General features: G+C 40.4%; 4 protein-coding genes across 4 annotated transcripts in view; 2 read left to right on the forward strand and 2 right to left on the reverse strand.

Annotated features, from left to right (window-relative positions):
* esamb (endothelial cell adhesion molecule b) overlaps window positions 1-4493 on the forward strand; it is a 44399-nt gene extending 39906 nt beyond the window's left edge. The window contains exons 6-8 of the mRNA XM_083772571.1: window positions 2410-2532; window positions 2710-2839; window positions 2966-4493. Of these exons, the coding sequence (XP_083628697.1) occupies window positions 2410-2532; window positions 2710-2839; window positions 2966-3428 (716 nt within the window). The 3' untranslated portion in view covers window positions 3429-4493. The remainder of the gene's footprint in view (window positions 1-2409; window positions 2533-2709; window positions 2840-2965) is intronic.
* Window positions 4494-4942: 449 nt separating this feature from the next.
* acad8 (acyl-CoA dehydrogenase family, member 8) lies at window positions 4943-14172 on the reverse strand (the record flags this gene model as incomplete). Its single annotated transcript, XM_083773347.1, has 11 exons — window positions 4943-6154; window positions 6293-6395; window positions 6520-6672; window positions 6800-6897; window positions 9427-9562; window positions 9761-9898; window positions 9994-10070; window positions 10191-10300; window positions 10523-10692; window positions 13543-13643; window positions 14058-14172. 11 exons carry the CDS (start codon window positions 14170-14172, stop codon window positions 6099-6101), a joined length of 1257 nt encoding a protein of 418 aa, XP_083629473.1. The 3' UTR covers window positions 4943-6098.
* Window positions 14173-14499: 327 nt separating this feature from the next.
* thyn1 (thymocyte nuclear protein 1) lies at window positions 14500-18014 on the forward strand. Its single transcript, XM_083773433.1, has 9 exons — window positions 14500-14532; window positions 15182-15312; window positions 15780-15834; window positions 15939-16105; window positions 16969-17037; window positions 17213-17305; window positions 17388-17483; window positions 17587-17737; window positions 17869-18014. Exons 1-9 carry the CDS (start codon window positions 14514-14516, stop codon window positions 17913-17915), a joined length of 828 nt encoding a protein of 275 aa, XP_083629559.1. The 5' UTR covers window positions 14500-14513; the 3' UTR covers window positions 17916-18014.
* A 39-nt stretch (window positions 18015-18053) lies between these two features.
* On the reverse strand, window positions 18054-22126 carry LOC310864172 (vacuolar protein sorting-associated protein 26B-like). Its single transcript, XM_083772756.1, has 6 exons — window positions 21455-22126; window positions 21181-21337; window positions 20578-20742; window positions 20171-20346; window positions 19764-19906; window positions 18054-19621 (listed from the first exon to the last, which is right to left on the reverse strand). Exons 1-6 carry the CDS (start codon window positions 21675-21677, stop codon window positions 19484-19486), a joined length of 1002 nt encoding a protein of 333 aa, XP_083628882.1. The 5' UTR covers window positions 21678-22126; the 3' UTR covers window positions 18054-19483.
* Between the last annotated feature and the right edge of the window lie 744 nt (window positions 22127-22870).

Consider the following 22870-nt stretch of genomic DNA (forward strand, 5'->3'; position numbering starts at 1 on the left):
TGCGTTTTCATTATATGATGATTTTTACATTCACACTCTTGGGAGGAATTGGCACGAATTCAAATCTAGATTGATTTTGTGGTATAGTAATCTGAAATTTGTACTACAATACAGTATATGGCCCTAACCAGTAACCACCACAACAATGACAGTACAGATTATGATGTAACTGATGTTATTAAATACAAGACCAAGCCAGTTCGATCACCCCAGGATATCCAGGATATAAACAGATGTGAATCATGTGATGGTCTCTTTCCATACTGTCCCACTAGGCCGAGGAAGAAATGCCACTTGAAAATGTTCAAATCGGCCTGAATGGTGGTGCTATAACAGGCCGTGTTTTTACGTATAACTGCACCGATCTGTGTAAACCTTTGTATGCACACTCCCTAGCCTAGAGGCCAAGCTAAACTTTTGCCCTGCATTTTTCACATCTGCCTTTTGTAGCAGGAGGCTGACTTGATATTACTCCTTGAACATAATGCCTCAAATCATGAATGCAGCGTCCAATTGCTTTGAAACTTTGCACGCACATTTCCATTACGTTGAGGAACAATAATTAATCCCCCCCTATTAACATTGCCCTATTATAGCGCCACCAGGATGCACTTTTTTTTTTAAACACATGTTTATGGCCCAGGCGGTGGCGTAACCGTCTGGGCACCCGACTGGTAATCCAGTCGCAGTGTGCCGCGGGTTCGACTCCCGAGCCCGACACGGCCTTTACTGCATGTCTTCCACCATCTCTCTCCCGTTTCCTGTCAGCCTACTGTCTGTCCCTTCAAAAAACCAATAAAAGGCATAAGCCGCAAAAAATATTAAAAAAAAACCTCAAAAAAAAACACATTATATGTTTATACATTTATATTAGTCCTATACACATTTTGTCCAAACATCACACGACCTGGTGGAGACCTGTGCTCCGAGCTGCACTTTTCTAGTGCAATCCCTCAATCTCAGTCCAATATGATGCATGCCAAATGCATGGCGATTCTATGCACACCCCTTTCTCCTTTCTAAACCCTGTGCCACAGATCTGATGAAATGCTTTATTGTGATGTTCCAGAGTGGATTTTAGAGGATTTGTGTAAGTCGCTCTTAATGTGCGTTTATTCTTCTTCTGCTTGTGTTCTCAACACATGGCATTTTAAAGCCAGATGTGCCAAGCAGAACAGATGGCAATACCTAGCTGGGACTGACGCACACAATGCTCTGATGTGTCATGGACTAATTGTGTTAAAATAATGTTGTGACAAACCCCTAGAAGGGTTGCAGAAACAAAATGATTTTTCAGGTCCCCATTCATCGATCTTTAATTGATATGCTTAGATCTCAGAAAGAGAAAGAAAAACAGTGTTGTTCTTGGTGAATTACTTAAGCCTTATTTTTGTACTTTGTGTACTAATATAGCCAATCTATAAGCTCACAACACATTACACCGGGATGCATTGTAAGCTCATAGATAATATTTGGGGATTTTCCACTATTTTATCTAAGTAAATTAGACATTTATTATACATTACGTTTCTTGTGACCTTTGTCCATTACACTTACGCTCCATGTAATGTAAGCAGGTAATCTAACAAACACAACTGGGAGAGAACAATTACTTGATGTTTTTACTATAGCTCAATCAGACATAAAGGATCTCTGTGCTGAAAATAATGTATTTACTTAATAATGTATTATTAAATATAGTAAAGTAAAGTGTAGTTTGTGTACAGCTTGTTGTGTTTTACATACTAGTGCGTACGTACAGTCGTACACATATGTTTGTGTCTAAAATGAGTGATGTTGATGTTAATCTAGACATAATCTACTAGCCCATTGGTTCCCACCCTTTTTATACTGAAGTACAACCCCAGAAAATAGTTGGCTCTCCAAATTAAGTGCCACCATCATAACTGATGTTAGAATACAGGAGCCTATACCTCATTCATTCATTCATTCAAACCTTTATTTATTCCCAAAAGACATTTAGGTACCCCTCATTTGCAGTGTCGTCGAGTTACAACATAATACAATATTTTCAAAGCAATAAACAAAAACAGAGCAGCAACATTTCCTCTAAGTACTGTAGCACATGTTTAAAAACAGTTGCAGATACTTGGGGGTGAGTCTGCAATCAAAGATTTAAATTGACCGTATGTTATGGGAGAATTTAAGCTGTACTGTAGGTCATTCCACGAGGTTGGGGCACTACATTTGGGACCTTTAGTGTGAGCCAGTGACTGGAGCGTGTCCTATATGTTACAGGATTCCAGTCCAGCAGAGCTTTAATATACAAGTATTACCAGTGGTTGGGAACCTCTGTACTAGCCTAACCCTTGCTGTGTGTTACTTTGGATTATCGTAAACAGCTGGAATGGACCTAAAGTGTTTGCAACTTTGTGCTTGTCTTTACAGATGAGAGACAAGGAACCCTCAGGCTGAGCAACCTGACTAACAACATGTCAGGGAAGTTTGTGTGTCGAGCTAGCAACACGGCTGGCTCTGATAGCTGCTCCATCAACCTGGAGGTTATTACATGTACGTACATGCTAACAAGAAAGCCATATTAATTATGTTATTACTGCAGTACTATGTACAGTAGATCACTTGAACATTATTACTGTGATTCCTGGTAGTGAGAATGAGCACAGTAAAATCACATACGGGTCCAACTCTGGATTTTACAGCATACCCCCTCTGGCTCTTGTCCTTTAGCCTCCAATACAGGCATGATTGCAGTAGCTACATTGGGGTCCATTGTGGGACTGGTGGCCATGCTACTTTTCCTTATCTTCATACTGAGGAGGAATAGGGACACAGAGGAGGAGATTGCCAATGAGATCAAGTGAGATTGTCTGTGTTACTTGAAAGTGAATAATTTGTTCCGATTTGACAACATCATAATGATTCTTTCTTTTTATGTCTAAATCTGTTGACTTTCCCCCTGTTTCTCTGTCTGGGTGTACCACAGGGAGGATGCTCAGGCCCCTAAACGAGTGTCTTGGGCAAAAAGTACCTCGGGCTCAGACGTTAACTCCAAGAATGGCACGCTGTCTTCTATTGGCACAAGTCCTCAATCCCAAGACCCCCATCAGCCCAACTTCCACTACCCATATTCCCCTGTGTCATCCTCTGACATGGGCTCTATGAAGAATGCCTACCAGCTTCAGCCTGGTGAAACCAACCCTCTTCAAGGACTCCCGGGGTACCACCTCAATGGCACCCCGTCGCATAAGCTCAGGCCTCCTAGCATGAATGGTGGCCCCCGACACACTCCTCGGAGGCCAAGGCCCCCCACCCCCATCAGGACTGAACGGGCCCAACCTCAGGTGCCACATCCCCTCACCGTGTCCCCACCAATCAGCTCCATGTCTCTGACAGATATGGGAGGTGTTATGGTACCCACTAAGAGTCAAGCTGGCTCACTGGTGTAGCCGCGAGGAGTTGGATGTCTAACACCTTTGACATTTTTAAATAAAATAAACAATGATAGCCTGTTTAAGAATGGAGAGACACAATGCCTTGGAATGGAATGCACTTTTTTTTTGTTAAAGAAAGAAGAGGAAAGGATCTCACACTTAACTTTGGTCAAATCAGCACAAATCATACAAACTCCAGTCCTGTTTGTATGTATAATGTTGTTGGATTCTGAATTACTAGAGAATTGCCTACTGTTTAATACTATATAATTTGTTTATAATTGTATGAACAGGTTTTCAGAATGATCTTTTGCACTGTTAAGATTACACATAGGTATTTACTGTAATGTACATGATATGCCACATGAGTACATGAATTTAATTTACTCCCCATTATTCCTGGATATTTCATTTGAATTAGTTTTGCAACAAGTGATGTTTTTATATTATAAAAATTGCATATTAATCAGGATAATCAGAAACACATTGCATACTTGCCATGTATATTATACTGTAGAGTGGTCATATCTGACACTTCTACATATATGTAGGTATGTCCACTATTCTCAGGTTAATTGTACAGGGCAAAAATACAGCAAAACCACTGTTCAGGTATTTCATACAGTAGGATCTAAAAATGGGTTACCTCTGCTCTCAAACACTGGCTGGCGCCTGGGCCCTGGCATTCACTGATAGTTACTTGTGTTTATTACACAGCTTGGTTGAATGCTTGATTCCGATTGGCCAATCGCTGAATTGATAATGACCGATCAGCTCTAACAGGCTGCTGTCAGTGTCAGTATCAAAGACTCTGAGCACCCGTCAGCGCTGCTTGATTTTAAGTTGTAGCCTACCCAACATGACAGGCATGTAAACACACAATGTCATGCAGCTAAACATTGCTCTCAAGAATGCTTTTGAAAACATTTGAAATGAGAAATACACAATGCAGTAACCGAACATGTATTCTATTTGATCAACACTTCCTTGTTTACCCAGTGGAATACTTCCATTATTGTAAGCAAGGAAATACTTTGTTTTGTTGTTACTTTGGGGTCCATTTATTTATTCATTAAGTAGCCTTGTAATATGGTGATTACTTATCACCCTGTCAGGGCGACAATTATCCCTTATTCCCTTACTTATCAGGGTTCCTTTCACTGGCCAATGTGAATGTGGCTCTCATGAGATCATATATCCACACTGCCCATTATGGTAGTTGCATTGTACCTGAAATGTTGAAGTGTAATGCTGTTGAGTTTGATGGTTATATTTAGTTCATGCCATTTAGAGTTCTGGGACTTATTCAATAAACACCATTCTCAAGTTACCATTATTTGAATCTTTCAGAGTTCTAGTCACTTCAGCTGTGCTACAAGAATTTTCACTTACGTTTTTCATATACACTATCATGGAAACACAAGATTAAAATTATTAAATAAATATCAAACAGTGCCAAATAAAATGAATATTTCTGCGATCTTACAGTTTAACACTTTTTTATTTTATTGGAGTGTGATAAGGTTTGTTTCAAAACGGCATTGCAATATCATATTACCATGATGCCATAAGAGTACATACACCACAGTGCTACCAAAGAGCACTCAAATACACTACAATACAGTGCATTTCACACTTTTATTCATAGGGCCTACAAAAGTCAACAAACATACTATAGAACAGTAAAGTATAATAACCACAGTCAGATAGAAATAAAGGACACTTTAGTGTGGAGAAACAATTGACAAAATTGCTGTAACAAATCTCAATGAGCAGCTTTAGAAACACTACCAAATGCTGAGTAAAGGAGGCAAATAAATGTAAGCTTGCAGACAAGACAATATCAGTCACATGTAGATGGATGGGCATGGATTTAGGTCAAAAGATATTCAATGATGATTATTTCACTGATTAAAAATGTGATCTGCAAACATTTTCAGAGGTGGTGAACATATGCATACAAACTTACGAAGCACTGAATGTGGAAGAAAACACAGGTGTGGAAACAAACCCTGGGGACCCAAATGACGCCTCTATCTGAACTACATCAACTATGTTTTATTAAGTTTGAAAGCCTAATAGTTCTGTACCTTTGGATTAGTCTCTCAAACCAACCTACTGTATATCTTGCACAATCTTCGAATATGTCAAACGAACCTGTCACGGACCAGCAGCGAAGTTCAGGGACCCTTGATTTACACAAATTAACAGGCAAAACAGAAGTTAGGCAGAAGCATTTAAAATTGTGGAAGCATACAGTACACATGTCTTGAGAGACTACCTGCAGATATTAGGAAACCAGTTAAATGGTACATCTCAAGTCTCTTATTTGATATTTGCTTGTCTATTACCTTGCTTGAAGCTGTTCTGGTGTGCCATTTTTAAAGTTATCCCAAAGCACTTATTTTTGCTCAGAGGAGCGAGGAGGGATGGGGGCTACCATTTGTATCAGTGTGAATATACAGTAACAGTAACGGCAGACATTGGCAGCTGTGCTGCCGTAAGAAACTGACCTCACTTCACATTCTTCTCCTCACATGGTGAGGGAAATGTGGATGCAAATAAAGAGACTTGGGATGCATCCAAAGAGTAACAAACCAAAAGTAAAAGCCTTCACAATAGGCCACCACCTACCATCACTAGTATATAAAGATTATTGAAATGTCTATGGAATAAATGTAATCATCAAACATCTGACAGCAGACTTCTGGCAATTATCATCCTCATCACCTCATTTGTTCCTAAAGAAAATAAGAAAAGAATTGCACAATTATTAAGTCTTGAAAATCCCTTAGAGCCAATGAAAATCCATATGTAGTAGTATTTCATGTGAACTGTGTATTTCATGTGAGGTCTATCTAGCTTTTCAAAATGCTCACCTTCTAGAATCTGGTGTACTCTTATGTCACGGACATACTGCTGTACTGCGTAGTCTTTCAGGTAACCATAGCCACCATGCATCTGAAGAGCTTGGTTGCATATCTGTTATGTGAACAGATGCACAAATTAAAAATCGAGATTCAAACTTGTAGTTGTAATAGATAGACAAGGAACCATCTACCATCTATTTTCTTTGCTCAGTAGAAATTATTTTTGAGTTACTCACACCAAAGCACTCATCTGTGACAAAGAGCTTGGCCATGGAACAGAGAGAGACAGCGTCAGACCTGCCCTCCTGGAGTGCCCTCGCAGCCTCGCGCACCAGGAGACGTGACGCAACTAGCTTGGTGGCCATTTCTGCCAGCTTGAACTGTAGAAACTATCCGGAGAACACACAGAAAGAAGACAAATAACTCATTTTTGACCAGCAACACCATGTTGACCTAAAGTAACTAAGGAGTATTTGGATGATTACGTTGACTGCTTTAATGATGGGAGGTTATTACCTGGTTGTTGGAGAGCGTCTCTCCGAACTGTTTGCGTACAGACACGTGATCACGCGCTAGCTGCACACAGGCGTGCGCTGCACCAAGAGAACAGGAAGCTGTGGACATGAGTGCCAGGAAGTGTTTCAATAACTTGAAGTCAAAGTAAAAGATATAGACATGTATCTAGATATGTACTTCTGGTGATCTGAAAGACTTAATATTACAGTATATAACATTCACGATGGACAACACCTTCAAAACAGTAAATGATAAACACGGTTTTGATAATTACTTGCGCAAGCAGAGTGTGCAAGTAGTGTAATCGGTGACTTGGTGGTGTCCATCGGCCAATCAGGGATTGGCTGATGATGTAACCAAGGTACGTTTGGTGATCGGTTGGGTATGTATTAAGGCTGTCCCCAAACATTCAAGGTTCGAATGTTCGCTCGTTAGGGTTGGCACTCGAATCTTAATTAATGGGTTTGAACCATTCGTTTTTTTTTTTTTTTTATATATAAAAATAAATATTATTATTAATAAATACTTTTTTATTAACTCGAAAATATATCTCGGAGAGAATGTGATATGAGCATGTCAAAAAAAGTAAGTTTCTAGTGCATTCCTGTCAGAAGTTGTTGTGCTGTCCCTCTCCAAAATCCCCTGTGCACATTAATTTGGTGATGGGCCTGCACTCCCTGCAGCCAATCAGCAACAAACACACACACACACACACACACACACACACACACACACGAGTCGTTTTATTTGTGAGGGAAGCGGCTGTGCAGTGCACTCAACTACATACATACATGTGTCCAGCTTGTTTATGTTTGGTTTCCAACTTTCCATCCATTGTGTGTATAATTCGACTGCGTTGCGCGGCGGCGCGGCCGATCTACAAGCTCACAACGCGTCGTGCTGCGGCGCGTTGTGAGCTTGTAGATCTGCTCTAATTCTGCAGCGCACGCCTGCACGACACTGCGCTGCTCAGAGGGGGAAAACAGGGGGCCCCACGACAGGACGGCCGGGCGTCGCTTAACGGGAGGATGAAAAGGTGACGCCGGTTGGGAGGAGGAAGCGACGGCAGCAACAGCGATGGAACGGGCTGCAATATTAGACATTTTTCAGGGAGAACTCTCGGCTCAGGGCTCTACGCAGTTGCGTAGTTTGCATAGCGCTAAAAACCTGCTCTGTCGCTGGCTCGCTGCCCTCGACAGAACCGAAAGTGCTATATACTTCTCCAGTACAGCAGTGCAGAACCGAGAGAGTGACACATGCTTTTGGATGTAAACTGCGCAGCTAAGAGCGGGGGAGACGCGCTGTGTGCTCTGATCGAGACGGTTATTTTTTTTATTAATTAGAAACAAATGGTCCGAATGTTCACTCGGAAATTCCTGCCGAAGTTTGAGTCCTAAAATAAGGGCTAGGGTACAGCCTTAGTATGTATGTATGTCGGGGTAAGAATGGTGGTCCCTTATTGGCTGTTGATGGTGACGTAACTAAGGTAAGTTTCAAGGTCAATAATGGGTCTAAAGGATTTAGAACAGCAGTTGTAATAGACGTTAGTAGCAGTAATTGCACGCTCTGCTTGCGCACAAGTAGGCCATACGTCCGAACATAGACATGGTAACGCCCCGCCTGTCTCTGATTGGCCTACCGACACGGCCCGTCTTGCCTGTCCTCCGAGATGCAAGGGGTACTCCGTGGTGGGAAATACAGTAGTACAAGTACAAGAGAATGGCAACACACGACAGTAACATTTCTTCCTCAGCCTAGTGGGAATATGTGTGCCGCAAACTTTGGAAGCCAATCTTAGACAATCAGGATGGAATATGAGAAATCAAACAGACCGATTTGCGTGAGATTGAAGGAGTAATATCCAAAAATGTAGTTTTATATAGGCCTCTTGGTGGCCCTATAAATAGCAGATGTGAAAAATGTAGGTCAAAGGTTTTTCGTTGGCCTCTAGGGTGTGTGCATACAAAGTTTTCCACAGATCAGCGCAGTTATAGGTAAAAAGTTAAAACATGAATGGGCCAGTTATAGCGCCACCATAAGGCTGATGTAAAAAATGTCAAGTGGCATTTCTTCCTCTGCATAGTGGGAACGTGCCTGCAAAATTTTGCCATGATTTGAGGCATTTTCAAAACGGACCAATCCTGCAAACCTTGGAAGACAATCTTAGCCAATGGGGAAGGAATATGGGGAAGTGGACAGGTCCGTGTTGATCACATGACTATAGAGGTGGTGAATACCGATTTGCGTGACGTATGAATAAAATGTGTGATATAAAGAAATGTGTTTTGCAAAAATCTGCCTCATGGTGCCGCTATAACAGGCCGTTGTGGAAAAATTGGGGCAGAGGTTCGTCGTTGGCATCCAGGGAGTGTGTGCACAGTTTGGCATCGAGACGGACGTATGGGCAGACACACACGGACGGAGTGCAAAACATACTCTCCCATGCCTTTGGCCTGGTGGAGAGTGGAGACAATGAATATCTCTAGTTTTAAACGATGGAAATGAACGTCTATTTGCAAGACATCTCATTTGCAAGGAAAGCATTTACTGAACATGTATAAAGTACATTTAACATTACCAAAACAATAACGTTGATAATGGCGTTTTCATAATCTGCCCCCGCTCACCAATATTGATCCTGCCTCCATTCAAGCCTTTCATAGCTATGGTGAAACCCTGTCCTTCTTGACCAAGCCGATTGGTCACTGGAACGGGACAATCCTCGAATATCACAGCTCTGGTTGGCTGAGAGTTCCACCCCACCTTGAAGAGAGAATATTAATATGATATTGTCCTCTATTCTGAACCATGAATATGACCAAATTCTGCCATCTAGTGGATATTATCCATTGCATATACTGTATCTATTGGGTAGTAGGTACACATAGTCAATAAATGCTATATATTTTATGCACAAAGACAGCACTGTCTTTCTCAAATGCAACAATAGTGCCTTCTTACTTTTTTTTCTTTCTTGCCAAAACTTAGTCCTGGTGAGCCCTTCTCTACAACCAGGCAAGAGATGCCCTTGGCTCCTTTCCCCCCTGTTCTGCACATCACTATATATACATCTGTATCTCCACCACCACTGATGAATGCCTAACAGAAAGCACATGAAGAGATTAGTAGCATATGGTTCATTATGATCGTATACATACATTGTACCTAGGAAAGAACCATTCAAGGAAAAGTACCTTAGAACCATTCAAGATGTAGTGGTCATCATTCAGTCGTGCAGTAGTGAGAAGTGAGGCTGCATCGCTGCCACTCCCTAAACATTAAATAGATAGAAGTAAGCCCCTTAACAACATTTCATATGGGATTATTATGTCCTTAATTATGAGCAAGAGGATCCATGAATCTAAGGTTATGTGCCATATTAGAGACTAACCTGGTTCAGTGAGACAATAGGAACCAAACGTGTTCATCAAGCAGAGATCAGGACAGTACCTCTCCCTTTGCTCAGTATTTCCATATGTGTCTATCATCCAATTACACATGCTACAAAGAAAGAAACATTGATCTGTCATCAGATAAGAATTTAGCGAACAACCACCACACCAACCTACAAAGGAGGGGGAAACTCTTTTTTTGTGTGTGCACTGCAATGTTAAATTAATGTACCTACATTCTCAAAAGGGAAAATAAAACAAAGAAAATCTGTCATTGAAAGAAACCTTCCAATAAATAAATACAATTGTATCAAACATATCTGTATCTCACTTGTGGATGCTGATATAAGCTGTGGTGCTGACACAGCCTGTGGATAAGGCCTCCATGATCACTGATGTATCCAGACGAGATAATCCGGATCCTCCCACCTCCGGTTGAACATAGATCCCACCAAACCCCAGTTGGGCTGCCTTCCGCATTGTCTCCACTGGAAATATTTCCTAAAATAAAATCACATATTTCACATCTTTAATGAATCAAGATGGTACATTTTGCAGCAAACAGAATGTATAAATGCCTTCCATCAAACTTAGAAAATAATGTAAGTGAATTAAGGCTGATGGCAATGTCCAATAATTACAAATATTTCACTCTACTCCTGTATGGCTTTGAGATGTTACTTGCATTAACTAGGGACAATTTGTAACTGTGTAACTTGTGTAACTCGAGGTGGTGTTTAACAAGCTAAATCATATATAGCTCAATACTGCCATCAGTGGGTGGCGCCAATGTGTAACAACCTTGCTATCTATTATATATTAGAGAACTTGTACCCAACACATGGCAAGAAACCCAAAGCCACAACAGCTACGTCGCTATTGCAACACCCACAACACCATCTTACACACTACACCCACACACACACTCACACGGCAGTGACGTCACACACTTACCTTCGCAGTGTGCAGGACCTATCTCCTCCTATCGCGCCCAACGCCAACACTCGACACCACCCGCCAAAAAATGATCATTGCAGTGCCACCAAAGATGCCTCCCGTCCACACTCACGGCGGCAATGCATTTGTTTACTACAAACATTATCGCCCGAAGCACCCACACCCCCGGAACACTGTTGCCCTTTCACCACGCTAAATTCGCCAGGTCTATGCAAGTGAGCACAAATTACATGTGAGAAAATTCATTCACAAGCCCACAAATGCCATTCAACAAACACTACGACTCGCTTACAATTCGCAAACCTGGAAACACTGCCCTGTCTTCTAATAGGCCCACACTAGCTCTCAGAATCTCATTCTGATCTCCCGCAGGAGAAGAGAAACGAGGAAGGGGAGAGGAATTGTAGCCTCACGATTTTGCTTATTCCTTCTAAATCTCTGTATTTAAAATATCGCTCTCTCAGCGAATCTCTTAGTTACATCAACATTGTACTTTGTCAGTAGTTTGTTTGTGCCTACATACAGTATTACGATTACACAGAATGCTTTGGCTGCCAGTTCGCCTGCCAGCCAACTGCCGAGTACACACGCCTGCACACACACGCACACGCACGCCTGGCTTGCACACACACACACACACACACACACACACGCACGCCTGGAAGCCACGATCTCTCTCTCTCTCTCTCGCCTCGCCCCACACACACACACAGGCTATACACGCACGGCGGCGCCGCGGCAGCGAGACAGGACGTTATAATCTTGAGTTTCATTAAATAACTGTCTTTCTCTGCACGTGCGCACACAACATTATTCAAGTGAAATGCGTAACGGCAATATTGGGCTAATATAGGCTACCAATACAGGACGTTATAATCTTCACTTTCATTAAATAACTGTCTTTCTCCACACGTGCACGTGCGCACACAACATTATTCAAGTGAAATGCATAACGCCAATATTGGGCTAATATAGGCTACCAATATGTGGGTAGCCTACAGGGTTTTACCCACAGAATGAATATATATATATATATATATATTCATCTATACCAGGGCTGCCCACACTTTTTTTTTTACTTCAGAGCTACTTTCAAAACAACCAGCTCATATACCCACCAAATAAAACTATCATCCCATTGCAGAAAATAGTTACAAAATGTAATTGAGGCTACATACAGTGGTGTCCCCTTCGTCTGTACCAGGCTGACTTCTATAGGTTTTGAAAGGTACCTTTCTTTTTCTTTTATATTTACCCAGGGAAGTAGCTGAGCACAGGTGCTCATTTTCAGCAACGCCCTGCACATCGAAACACACACACACACACACACACACACACACACACACACACACACACACACACACACACACACACACACACACACACACACACACACACACACACACACACACACACACACACACACACACAAAATGTCATGTCAAAGGTACCTCTGGAAGCCACACCTCTGATTGGTCGGGTTTAGTCTTAACCCATTCTGACCTGAGATCAGATTCATACGAGGTTTCCGCCGGACACACACTGGTCTGATGAACCCATTCTGACCTGAGATCAGATTCTAAAAATGTCAGTCGCTCTTCGATTTTTCAAAAAATAGCAGACCTACAAGCTCGTATCGCGCCACTCGGTGGCGCGATATGAGCTTGTAGATCTGCTATTTTTCAATAGCTAAAGCATAACATGATGCCGACACCAAAATGGGTGCCCGGTCAGAATGGGTTAAGGGGTGTGTTTTATTCACCCACTGTGTAATACAATGAATGGACGGTAGGTGGCAGTAGTACAGAGGCCAGAGAAACTATAAGACAAACGCACATGGAATGGGAAATAGAGGGGGGAAAATGGAAATGGTAGGGTTTTTATTTTTGGTATTTGACTTTGCTACTGATGATTGTACGCAACAACAACTATTGCATTGTGTGTTTGAGCTGACAGGCCCTTTTTTATGTCAATCAATCAAGTCATCTCAGGTCATCTCAAGCGGCAGATGCAAAAATAGTTATTTATATTAAAATTATATATTTTTTTAGGGCCATGTCATGTGCTCTACCTGCAAAGCCTTTGTGATCTATAACTTTTGGGCACCGCTTAACGTCAGATCAGGGGTTTTGTCGGCCAGCGCCAAAAATGCTCCCCGACAGCATAATCGGAGCAAATACCGGGCAGTGTGTATGAGCCATAACGTGTTGACTACACTACACTACACTAATAAGGCAATTTCCTTCTTCCCATAGTGCGCGCCAACGTAACTCTGGGATGAGCGGCCGCAAAGCCGCGAAATTCTAGTAAATAAAATTGCATTATTCCAGTGACTGGTACAGTATTATAATCATATATTGACTCAACATGAGTCTTGTACTACTACTGCCATACCTTTTCGTCCCACTCAGCCATGTGTGGAGCCATCTCCTTGGCTGCAAAGTCAAAGGCCATCTTCTGAAACTCCTTCTGTTCATCTGTGAGTCCATGGGAAGCTACCAAAACCATAACCGTTAGAAAAGACTTTGTTAAGCACTTTTCTCACTTCACTTGATTCATCTTTTGTACCAGGGGCCTCTGGTTGGGAATTCTCATTTCCTCTCATAGTAATGTGCCATATAATATTATGAATATTAATATATTGAGAGTTAGGAGAGGTACGCAATTGTGCAACGCACTGAGTGGGTGGGTCTGGAGGACGACAACTGTCAACCAATGACAAACAACAAGTGCAACATATTGCAAATTTGCAAGCCAGCAGTAGTATTGTATATTACATTATTATTATAGTTTCTCGAATGAATATATAACCAATGTGGCCATTCAATTCAGTTGGCAATTAATGTACTAAGTCAAGTGTCATCTTCAATTCTAAAGCTTATTTGCAATACCTCTCTAAAGGGACTTACGGTCGATGCATGAAGCTATTCCCCGTCTCTGCTCGTTGTTAAATATTAAACGCTGGTTTCTTCCTATGCAGGACCTCAGTCTGACAACTCTTGCTAACGTCCTGGCTGCCGCCATCTTTACCTTTAGTGCAGTTGTTATGTCTTACGTCACTCACAGCGCTGCTCAGGGGAAATGTAGTTCCATAGTACGCCATACACACTTCAATTCAGAGCTTGAGGCGGGACCAGCGGGACATGAGCTCATAGTCATATAAGATATAACTATTCATGAGCTCATGTTAATACGAATAAGCTGTTATGTATCAACGTCGGTCATGTTTGTAAATTGGAGGTGAAACAAAAACAACGAGATCGGGACTGGTCGTACGTTAAAACGAGCGCACTACAACAAAGGCAAAGCGCATGCTCTGATATGTTGGACATCTGACATCACAACCGCGGGAGTGTGGACTGTGGATGAGTGTAAAAGTAAAAGGTAACGTTTATGCATAGGCTAAATTATCAGTTGTATGTTTTATTGTTTTTAGAATTTAGAAACTCAGAGAGGCTGTTTGCGAATCACTCTAGCTGACTGTTTATTGTGTATTGTATTGTGTATTGTGTAACGTAACAGAATACATGTTTTAAGTAAGAGCTCACAGGCAGTTGCAATTCCCTCAACTCATCCAAATTGCTTTTGCGATTTGCTTGTATTAAACAACATTAAACTCACCAACATTGCAGCTGTAGTGAAAGCTTGAATTGTCCTCTTTCAATCTGCAAAGCATTTGTTTGATAAAAATCCACCATAGACATGTTATGAGCTACTTTCTGTCAAGAAATTCTGTGCAGGTTTTTCTAAGTGTTGGAGTTTGGAAGCACTGGGGGCCGTTCAGTGACTTCGACGAGTGCTTCCAAACTCTAACACTTAGAAAGATAATCACCTGCACAGAATTTCTTAACAGAAAGTAGCTCATAACATAACAACACAACCATCGCTTTGCAGTTTGAAAGAGGATAATTCAAGCTTTCCCTACAGCTGCAAAAGCAAAGCAAAGTTACCATGTTTACCCAGGGTAACTGGACTAAGCTCAAGAACTTAATTGTTTACAGCCAAGCCCTGCTCATAGAACATTTCATGGTAGGGGTTCAATGCCTTGCTCAAGGGCACTTCAGCGGTGGTAATTTCAACGTGTCGTTCCGGGGGTACGAACTAGCGACCTTCCGATATCAAGACCGCTCCGCAAACCGTTCGGCCACCGCTGCCCCAATGTTGGTGAGTTTAACGTCATTTAATAGAGGGTATGTGCATGCATAAAGTGAATGGCAAAGTGAGTTTAACGTCGTTTAATGCAATCATATTGGACTTTTCTGTTTGGATGTATGGGCTGTCAAGGCCAGAAAGTAGTTTTTTGGCTCCCAGTAAGCGTTCCCACATAACTTCCTGGTTTGACGATGATAACACGCACATAGTCGCATACCCTCTATACAAGCAGATCGCTAAAGCAATTTGGATGAGTGTGGAGTCAATGGAGGGTATATTGCAACTCTATTCTAGCCTACTCATTATAAAAAAAATCTAGAGTTGCAATTAAATTGCGGCTACCCCAGGGCCGGGTTCAGGGTAGCTGAGTCTGTTGCAGACTTTTTCAATCTTATTTTTAACAGACATATGAAGTGGGTATCCATGTGGCCTCCCTCTACCCTACTGATGTTTTCATCCAATGTTCTTGCAATATACAGATGGCACCAAAGAAAAGGGCCCGACTCGCCCGAGGAGGGATCACAAAGAAGTCAGGTGAGTGCTGGGTTGAGAAAACAATTTAATGAATTTGACTGACTGACAGATTATTCTGGAATTATCCTACCAAAGAACTGTGTGCTTTTCCCCTGACAACACAGTCATAGATGAGCCTAATGTAAAAGATGACAGTGAAGAGATCCCTCCAAAGTCAACAACAAAGATGAAGATGTTAGAGAAGACAAAAGAAGTTGATAAACCACAGTACTGTCACTGGTTGATGAAGTCAGAACCTGAAAGTCGCTTTGAGAATGGAATAGATGTAAAGGTACAGTAGCTAACTGACAACATAAAAAGTAGTAATAACAAATAATCTAAATACTGAAAATTGCATATCTACAACATCACATGCATTGAGCTTGTAGATTGGCAAAGTATAGGGCTTATAATAGATTAGATTATATATTATAAATTATACTATTATAATAGATTATAAAACATTAATGTTCTTAATAAGTTGTCAAAGTAATCAATAGAATAATCACTAAGATAATCAATAGTTGCAGCCCTACTTCAGAATCAGCATTATTTTTCACATCACGGTGCACGTGCAAAGAAGTAGGTGATTTCTTTTTCTTTTTTTTGCTTTAGCTTTTGACCCCCTTTTTCTCCCCAGTTTAGTAATTATGCCTTTTTATTCCTCACACAAATGTCTGTGTTATCACATCACTGCTGTTGTATCCTACTACGGACTCACCTACACCTACCAATGTGCCGTGGAGCCCCACTCCGGGAGGACCCATAGAGCCTTCGATTGTCTTACTCCTACCGCCCAACACCACCTGCTGACAGATGCCGCCCCACGTGCACATTATGTCCCTCCTCCGAACATGGGCTAATTGACTACCGGTATATTCACACAACGGCAATTTTGCTCTCACGTCATATTTGCGTGTAGGGATGAAATGCTACCCTCAGTACCCTGGCTGGCACTCGAAGTGCAAAGGGGCCGCTGTGTGAGTTGTGACGCTCAACAAAGCCTAATGCACCATGATGGAGGGTCAAATCTTTTTCTTTTTTTTACACTAGAACTGTGACTGTCAGGCACCGACCTTTTCAGGTCTACTTACATTGAAATTAGCCTCTATGTTTTTAGAACTTTCTCAATATATCTGCTGGTTCACTCTACAGTTTGGGATTGAGGACCTGAAGGCTCTTCCCAATCATACTGGATGCTGGGATGGTGTTCGCAACTATCAGGTAGGCCTACTGCTGGTAGATTAAGGCATTGATTCATGTACTGTAATGACAATAATTGTATGATTGAGGAAACAATGCTCTGAGGGTGCTTTTTTGTTGGTATACTGTAGCTATATAATCTTTGGTTCTATTCTCCCTGGTAAAAGTGCATGTCTCCAAAATTGTCATCCTATAGGCCCGCAACTTTATGAGGGACATGAAAGAAGGGCAGCTAGCTTTCTTCTACCACAGCAACTGCAAGGAACCTGGAATAGCAGGAATCATGATAGTACGTCTGTCTTTTCCAAATGACACTAGCAGTGTAAATTAAAGCCACAGATGTTGCAGGTCAGTTGTATTATGTTTTCTAGATTGTGAAAGAAGCCTATGTGGACCACACTCAATTTGACAAGAAAGATGTCCATTTTGATGCATCCAGCAAGCAAAGTAACCCTAAATGGAGCATGGTAAAATAATTATGGAATAGTGACCTTTGTAATTCATTGACTTTTTAGATATGAATCAAGTTGACCAGGTTTGAACCTTTTTATATTGCTTTTTCTGTCTCAGGTAGATGTGCAATACCAAAGAATGACGGCACGTTTTATTTCTCTGGCTGAGCTTAAGAAATATCACCTGCAGCACAAGGCCAACGGAGGACCCCTAAAGGACATGGCTCTCTTCACAAGAGCAAGGTTGTCTGTGCAACCTCTCACCAATGGTATGTAGTGTAGTTTTGGACCATTATTTTAAAGTTTCCTGTAACTTAACTTTGTCTTACTTCACATTGTTCTCTTTGGTAGACAGTGGTAAGCAGTAAGTTACAGTAACCTAATTGTCTTTCCCCTCCAGAGGAATTTAACTTTGTCCTGAGTTTGGAGGATAAAGATCCACTGTGAAACATTTGGCTGTGGAGTGATGCTTTGAAGCAACAACAAATGTTAAACCAAATACTCATTTGTATTTTTGTTTTCCTTTTAATAAACATTTAAAGAATATTATTGAAGGTGATTAAAGGTGTCTTAGTTATGAGTGATTTATTTTAATGTCTGTACAACTGCACCTGTCTTATTCACTTGAGATTAAAACACTATTCACATTTCGGTTCTAGGACCTTCATCAGGTTGTCTAACATTTAAAAGATAACCTGACGAAGGTCCTTGAACTGTTGAACTGAAACATAAAACAGTAATTACTTACATTTTAATTGCAAGTTAATAAGACGTGTGGGTGTTCTTTGTCGACCCAGGATCTTCTATGCACCTATACCATACACCCATGTTGTGCACAAATGCCACTCTTTAAGCTTAGTGGTCAGTCAATGTTAATGAGATATTACAATTGTATTAAGGTATGTTTAAAACAATTTGTAATGTTAGACAGATTGCATTTTTTTTCCAGCATTAAACTGTAAGCTGATATGCACACACTTCAATTGAGCAGAAAATATTAGCTAGTCAAATAAAAGGTTTTCAATTTATTTCAGTAGAGGGCAATGGATGATTAGTAATTGGCCACAAAAGATAGTTCTACTGCTGTACATATCTCAGGTTAAAAGTCTAAAATGATGTTAGAGGCAATAGGATTTAGTTTGCTAGATATATTTAGGCACAACATTCAAGTCTCTAATGTGGAGGATACACAAGACTTATTCTATCGGACCCCGGATACAAGTACTTTACACCCTCTTATAACACCACTGGAATGCTGAGGTAAAGCATGTGAATCTTAATATTTAGTTGTTTTGTGGCACTGTGTGTACTGCATAATTATGTGTACAGGAGGTCAACAGGGCACAAGACAATCACAAGTTGATATAGCTGCTCTTATTTACAGTTCATAGAATCTAGGGGATAATTATGTCATCTTGCTCATAAAAGGAAAAAAAATCATTGTTTCAGAGGCCCACTTCCCATTAATCATTTTTTCTCAATACAAATTAAATGTAACTAACTTCAAGATAAAGCAGTGCAATGTTTTCATTTCAGATTTCCCAAGAATGTTAGGAATGCCTTTGATTAAATGTGGAATGTTGGAAATTAATTTCATTTCTTTGAAATTCCACAAATACCATATTCACACAAATCTGAGTTGGATAAAAGTTAATGTACACAAAGCATTATTGTGTCATGGATTGAGACAAACAAAATGTTGATCACATAAAAATGAGGCAATACCTTTATGTGATATTTCACACAAGGTCAACAGATTTAGTTAAGATTTAGTTTTGATTAAAAAAAGAAAAACAAAGTTGACGGAAAATACTTGCAGCGGCCAGTAACGCCACTTGCAAATGGCTGATACAGGCGACTTTTCATTGTTCACTTTTGTCTTCTTCCTCCTCCTCTTCCTCCCTTCTTCAGCAGCCATAACAAAGGAGGGCTACTTTATCTGATATTGTGAGGTGGCTCTATTCCTTCACAGATGCTGACGAAGCTCTAAAAGAGAACGGTACAGGATGATGACACTAGCCGCTTTCTTCCCTTGCTGCCTGTTCCAGTGCACTCTCATTGGCAGCAGAGCCTTCAAACCGCTGAGCTCCGATCACCGCCTGGTGAGACATACTCTTCCTCACCACGTCTCCCTTCCTCCACAGTGTGATTTCCTTAAAAGAGAATGAAGATAAAATAAATGAATACTCATGTTTAATAACATTAACTTAATTTTGACTTGCTCAGGCTATCCTTGATGTTTGGAATGTATTGAGTATTTTATGAGTATTTTGCCCATTTGAATTCTTTAAATACCTGCTGTTTGAAGTAGCGCCTTTCTTCCTCATCAATCAGCACAAGGTTAAGGTAGTAGCGTACAGAGAATTTTTTGTTGATGTCTCGCATTGTGGGAGTCATCTCATAGCCAGCCAGAAATAATCTAATTGGAATGGACTCTCCTTAAAATGAATACAATAAACCAAGTGAGGTTGGTGAAAACACTGCATTTTCATAGTCAGTAGTAATGATGGGTTAAGGAAGGACATAAGCCTCAATCAAAAAATATTTGACTCTTAGTCTACACAGTAAAATCCTTTGTTTTAATTTAACTATTAAAGTGTGTGTCCATTTTTACACACCAAGTTAAAATAACACTGAGGATTTTACTGTATTGGTTCTTGTTGTATCATGCTGTGTTTTCGAACCGCTACCAAGTAATTTACCTCTGACCGGTGCACCATCCATGATCTCGTACTTGGCTATGGTGTCGTTTTCATGGTATACGCTTGGTCCGGTGCCTGTTGTCTCTCGTTTGATGATATCAATCTCCATGTGCTTAATCTTAATCCTTACGAGAAGGAAGTAGATTTTCCCCACAATGACATCTTTCAAGTGGTACCTGTGTGGGACAGTTCATAATAGGCATCAGAAACTTGTAACCCCCCAAAAAAGTACAATTGTGGAAACGTTTTTAAAATGTTATGCTAATTTTATTTGACATCTCCATCTGCTAAAAGGAAGTTATGAGGTAATTAATTATAATAACAATTTACACTATTCTCAAATTGTAGATAGTGACTTTGGTGGTGAAGTTATGCAATTATTAGTGCATAATATTCTCAAGACTTACTTGGATTTGTTATACTCAAACTCAATATGGAGACAGTCTTCAATTCCAACTTCCATTTTGATGGATGAGTTGAGCTCTGGGTATGTGCTCAGTGTGTGGACAACAATATCCATCTCTTTACTAATATCATTCAGTCTTCTGCTGACTGTAGCCCTCAGAAAGTATCTGAAAATAATAAGAGATAATGAGCAAAATAAATCACCTGGAACAGAACTGTTCAGAGAAACTGCTGCAACAGTGTCCATCATCATAACAGACATGCATGTAAAACAGTAACAGCCAGGTTGGATTATTAACTTGATCTTTTTTGCTGAGGAAAAAGTATGCACAATAGATAATGCTCCCATGAACATTTATCGGTTTACCACTTTTGGTGTTAAACCAATAAATGTTCATGGGATTATTATTGTGCAGCCTTTATTTTTCACGAGTTCTATTACCTAGCACTGCTGTTGTGTGGATCGTGGATGTATGTGGTTTTATAAACCCTTTGAATAATGTAAACATGACATGGAAGCCAGTGGTACAGTACACACAAAGAGAAAGTCAGCACACTAAAGCTGCACTGACTGCAAACCATTTGTATTTATTTGACTCCTTTACCGTAGCTTAACATTCTGGCCTGTGTAGGACTCGTATGGTTTCTCCACATGAGTGAACTCAAAGTCAAAGGTCTGTGACTGAGTTAGTTCACCAGGTCTTGCAAGATCTTTCACCAGAGAAACAAACTCATGATGGTTTCCCCTATCGTAGTACAGCTCTAGGAAGGAAAACAAAGAATTGTCAACAACTATTTCTAGGGTTGTAAAATGCAACATAGGGGTTCATAATCATATTAAAAGATTCTGAAATAGTAATCATTTTACATAAAACCCACCTATTTGACCAACAAATTCAATTTTGATCCCTTGATGTTCCAGTCTCTTTCCAGGGTTCTTGAGTGTGACGTTCACCTTACCACTAACCGTCTCACCATCATAGAAAAGAAAGTATTTGTCTTTCTTTCCATCTTCAGTCTTGTGTTCTGCCTTCTTTCTCGTTTCAGCATCATTCAGAACAACATCGATTTCTGCACTTTGCCCAAAGCTGAAGAAACTCATTGTAGAAGCGTATCTGTCGTGAACCCGGCCGTGTACGAGTGACACGTACTGTACGTTACTCTTAATTTATTTGCAAAGTAAGTCAAGTTATTTAGCAGTGACTATACATTCAGAATGTTATGCAACACCTACAGCCTATACGACATCAAACCCCAATAGAATTGGAGAGAAAATGTTTATCCAGGTTAAAAGTCAAAGATATTTCAAATCATTTTAGCACTACATGTCCTCATCATTTCCATCGATTAAGAAAAAAAACAAATCCGTTATGGTTAGGCTACGTCTAATACTTAGCATATGAGGTGTTCTTTTTTTACCATCTGTCGAATATAGCAACGTCAACAAGCATTAAAGTCGTCTAAAATGTATTTCCTTATGGTCAGTCCGTATCTTTTCTTAAACAGTAAAATGTAATGTAAAATGTTGTCAAATGATCAGGAAGTACGCCAGAGCTGCGTCAGCAAAAATACTTCCGGTTCGACTATTTCAAAATAAAATGCCTTTTATGTTCCTTGTTTAATACGTCGTCGTACGACGATGTTCCGCGCGCCAGTCCAGTCAAAGAGCTTCTATAGAATGTCTTTGGTCCAGTCCCAACTAAGTCAAACCTCGATTAAACCGCAAGGAAACCGTAAGCGTTGCATTTGACTGCCCACGCTTGCCTTTAAAACAAAATCATGAATCTATTTATATCAGGTCAGGATTCCAATTTCATACAATCAAGAGAAAGATAATGATATAAACAAGTGAATACTATAGAGATTGATTGATGACCACGGCAAGGTTAAAATGTATTTTGTATTTAGTGAGACTGAATATGTCCTTTTAATAATGTATGCTGAGTGCTGACACTATAGACTGAAAATGTACTTTCCCTTTTCTTTTATTATTTATTATTACTTATACTATAGCTAGGGGTCCCCAGCAAATTAGGAATAGTTTATTTCACGACTAGATTAGAAATTAGCCCAATGAGAGAATGTATAAGATTGACTCTCTTATAGTCTGTACTGTTTTCTGGGGGAACATTAGCCAAAAATAACACGTCAGCTATTTTGGAAGAGATTTGGTAGTAGATAGGAAAAGTTCCAAGTGAAAAGCCAACTCGGGTCTGGTTTTCTATAGAGGGCTTAAGTGGTTAAGTTAATGCTATACAAAATCTAATTGAAAATCTTCTCTTATGGGGGCCCCAA

This window comes from Protomyctophum parallelum, assembly GCF_964188405.1.
Source record: "Protomyctophum parallelum genome assembly, chromosome: 9".
Taxonomy (NCBI): domain Eukaryota; kingdom Metazoa; phylum Chordata; class Actinopteri; order Myctophiformes; family Myctophidae; genus Protomyctophum; species Protomyctophum parallelum.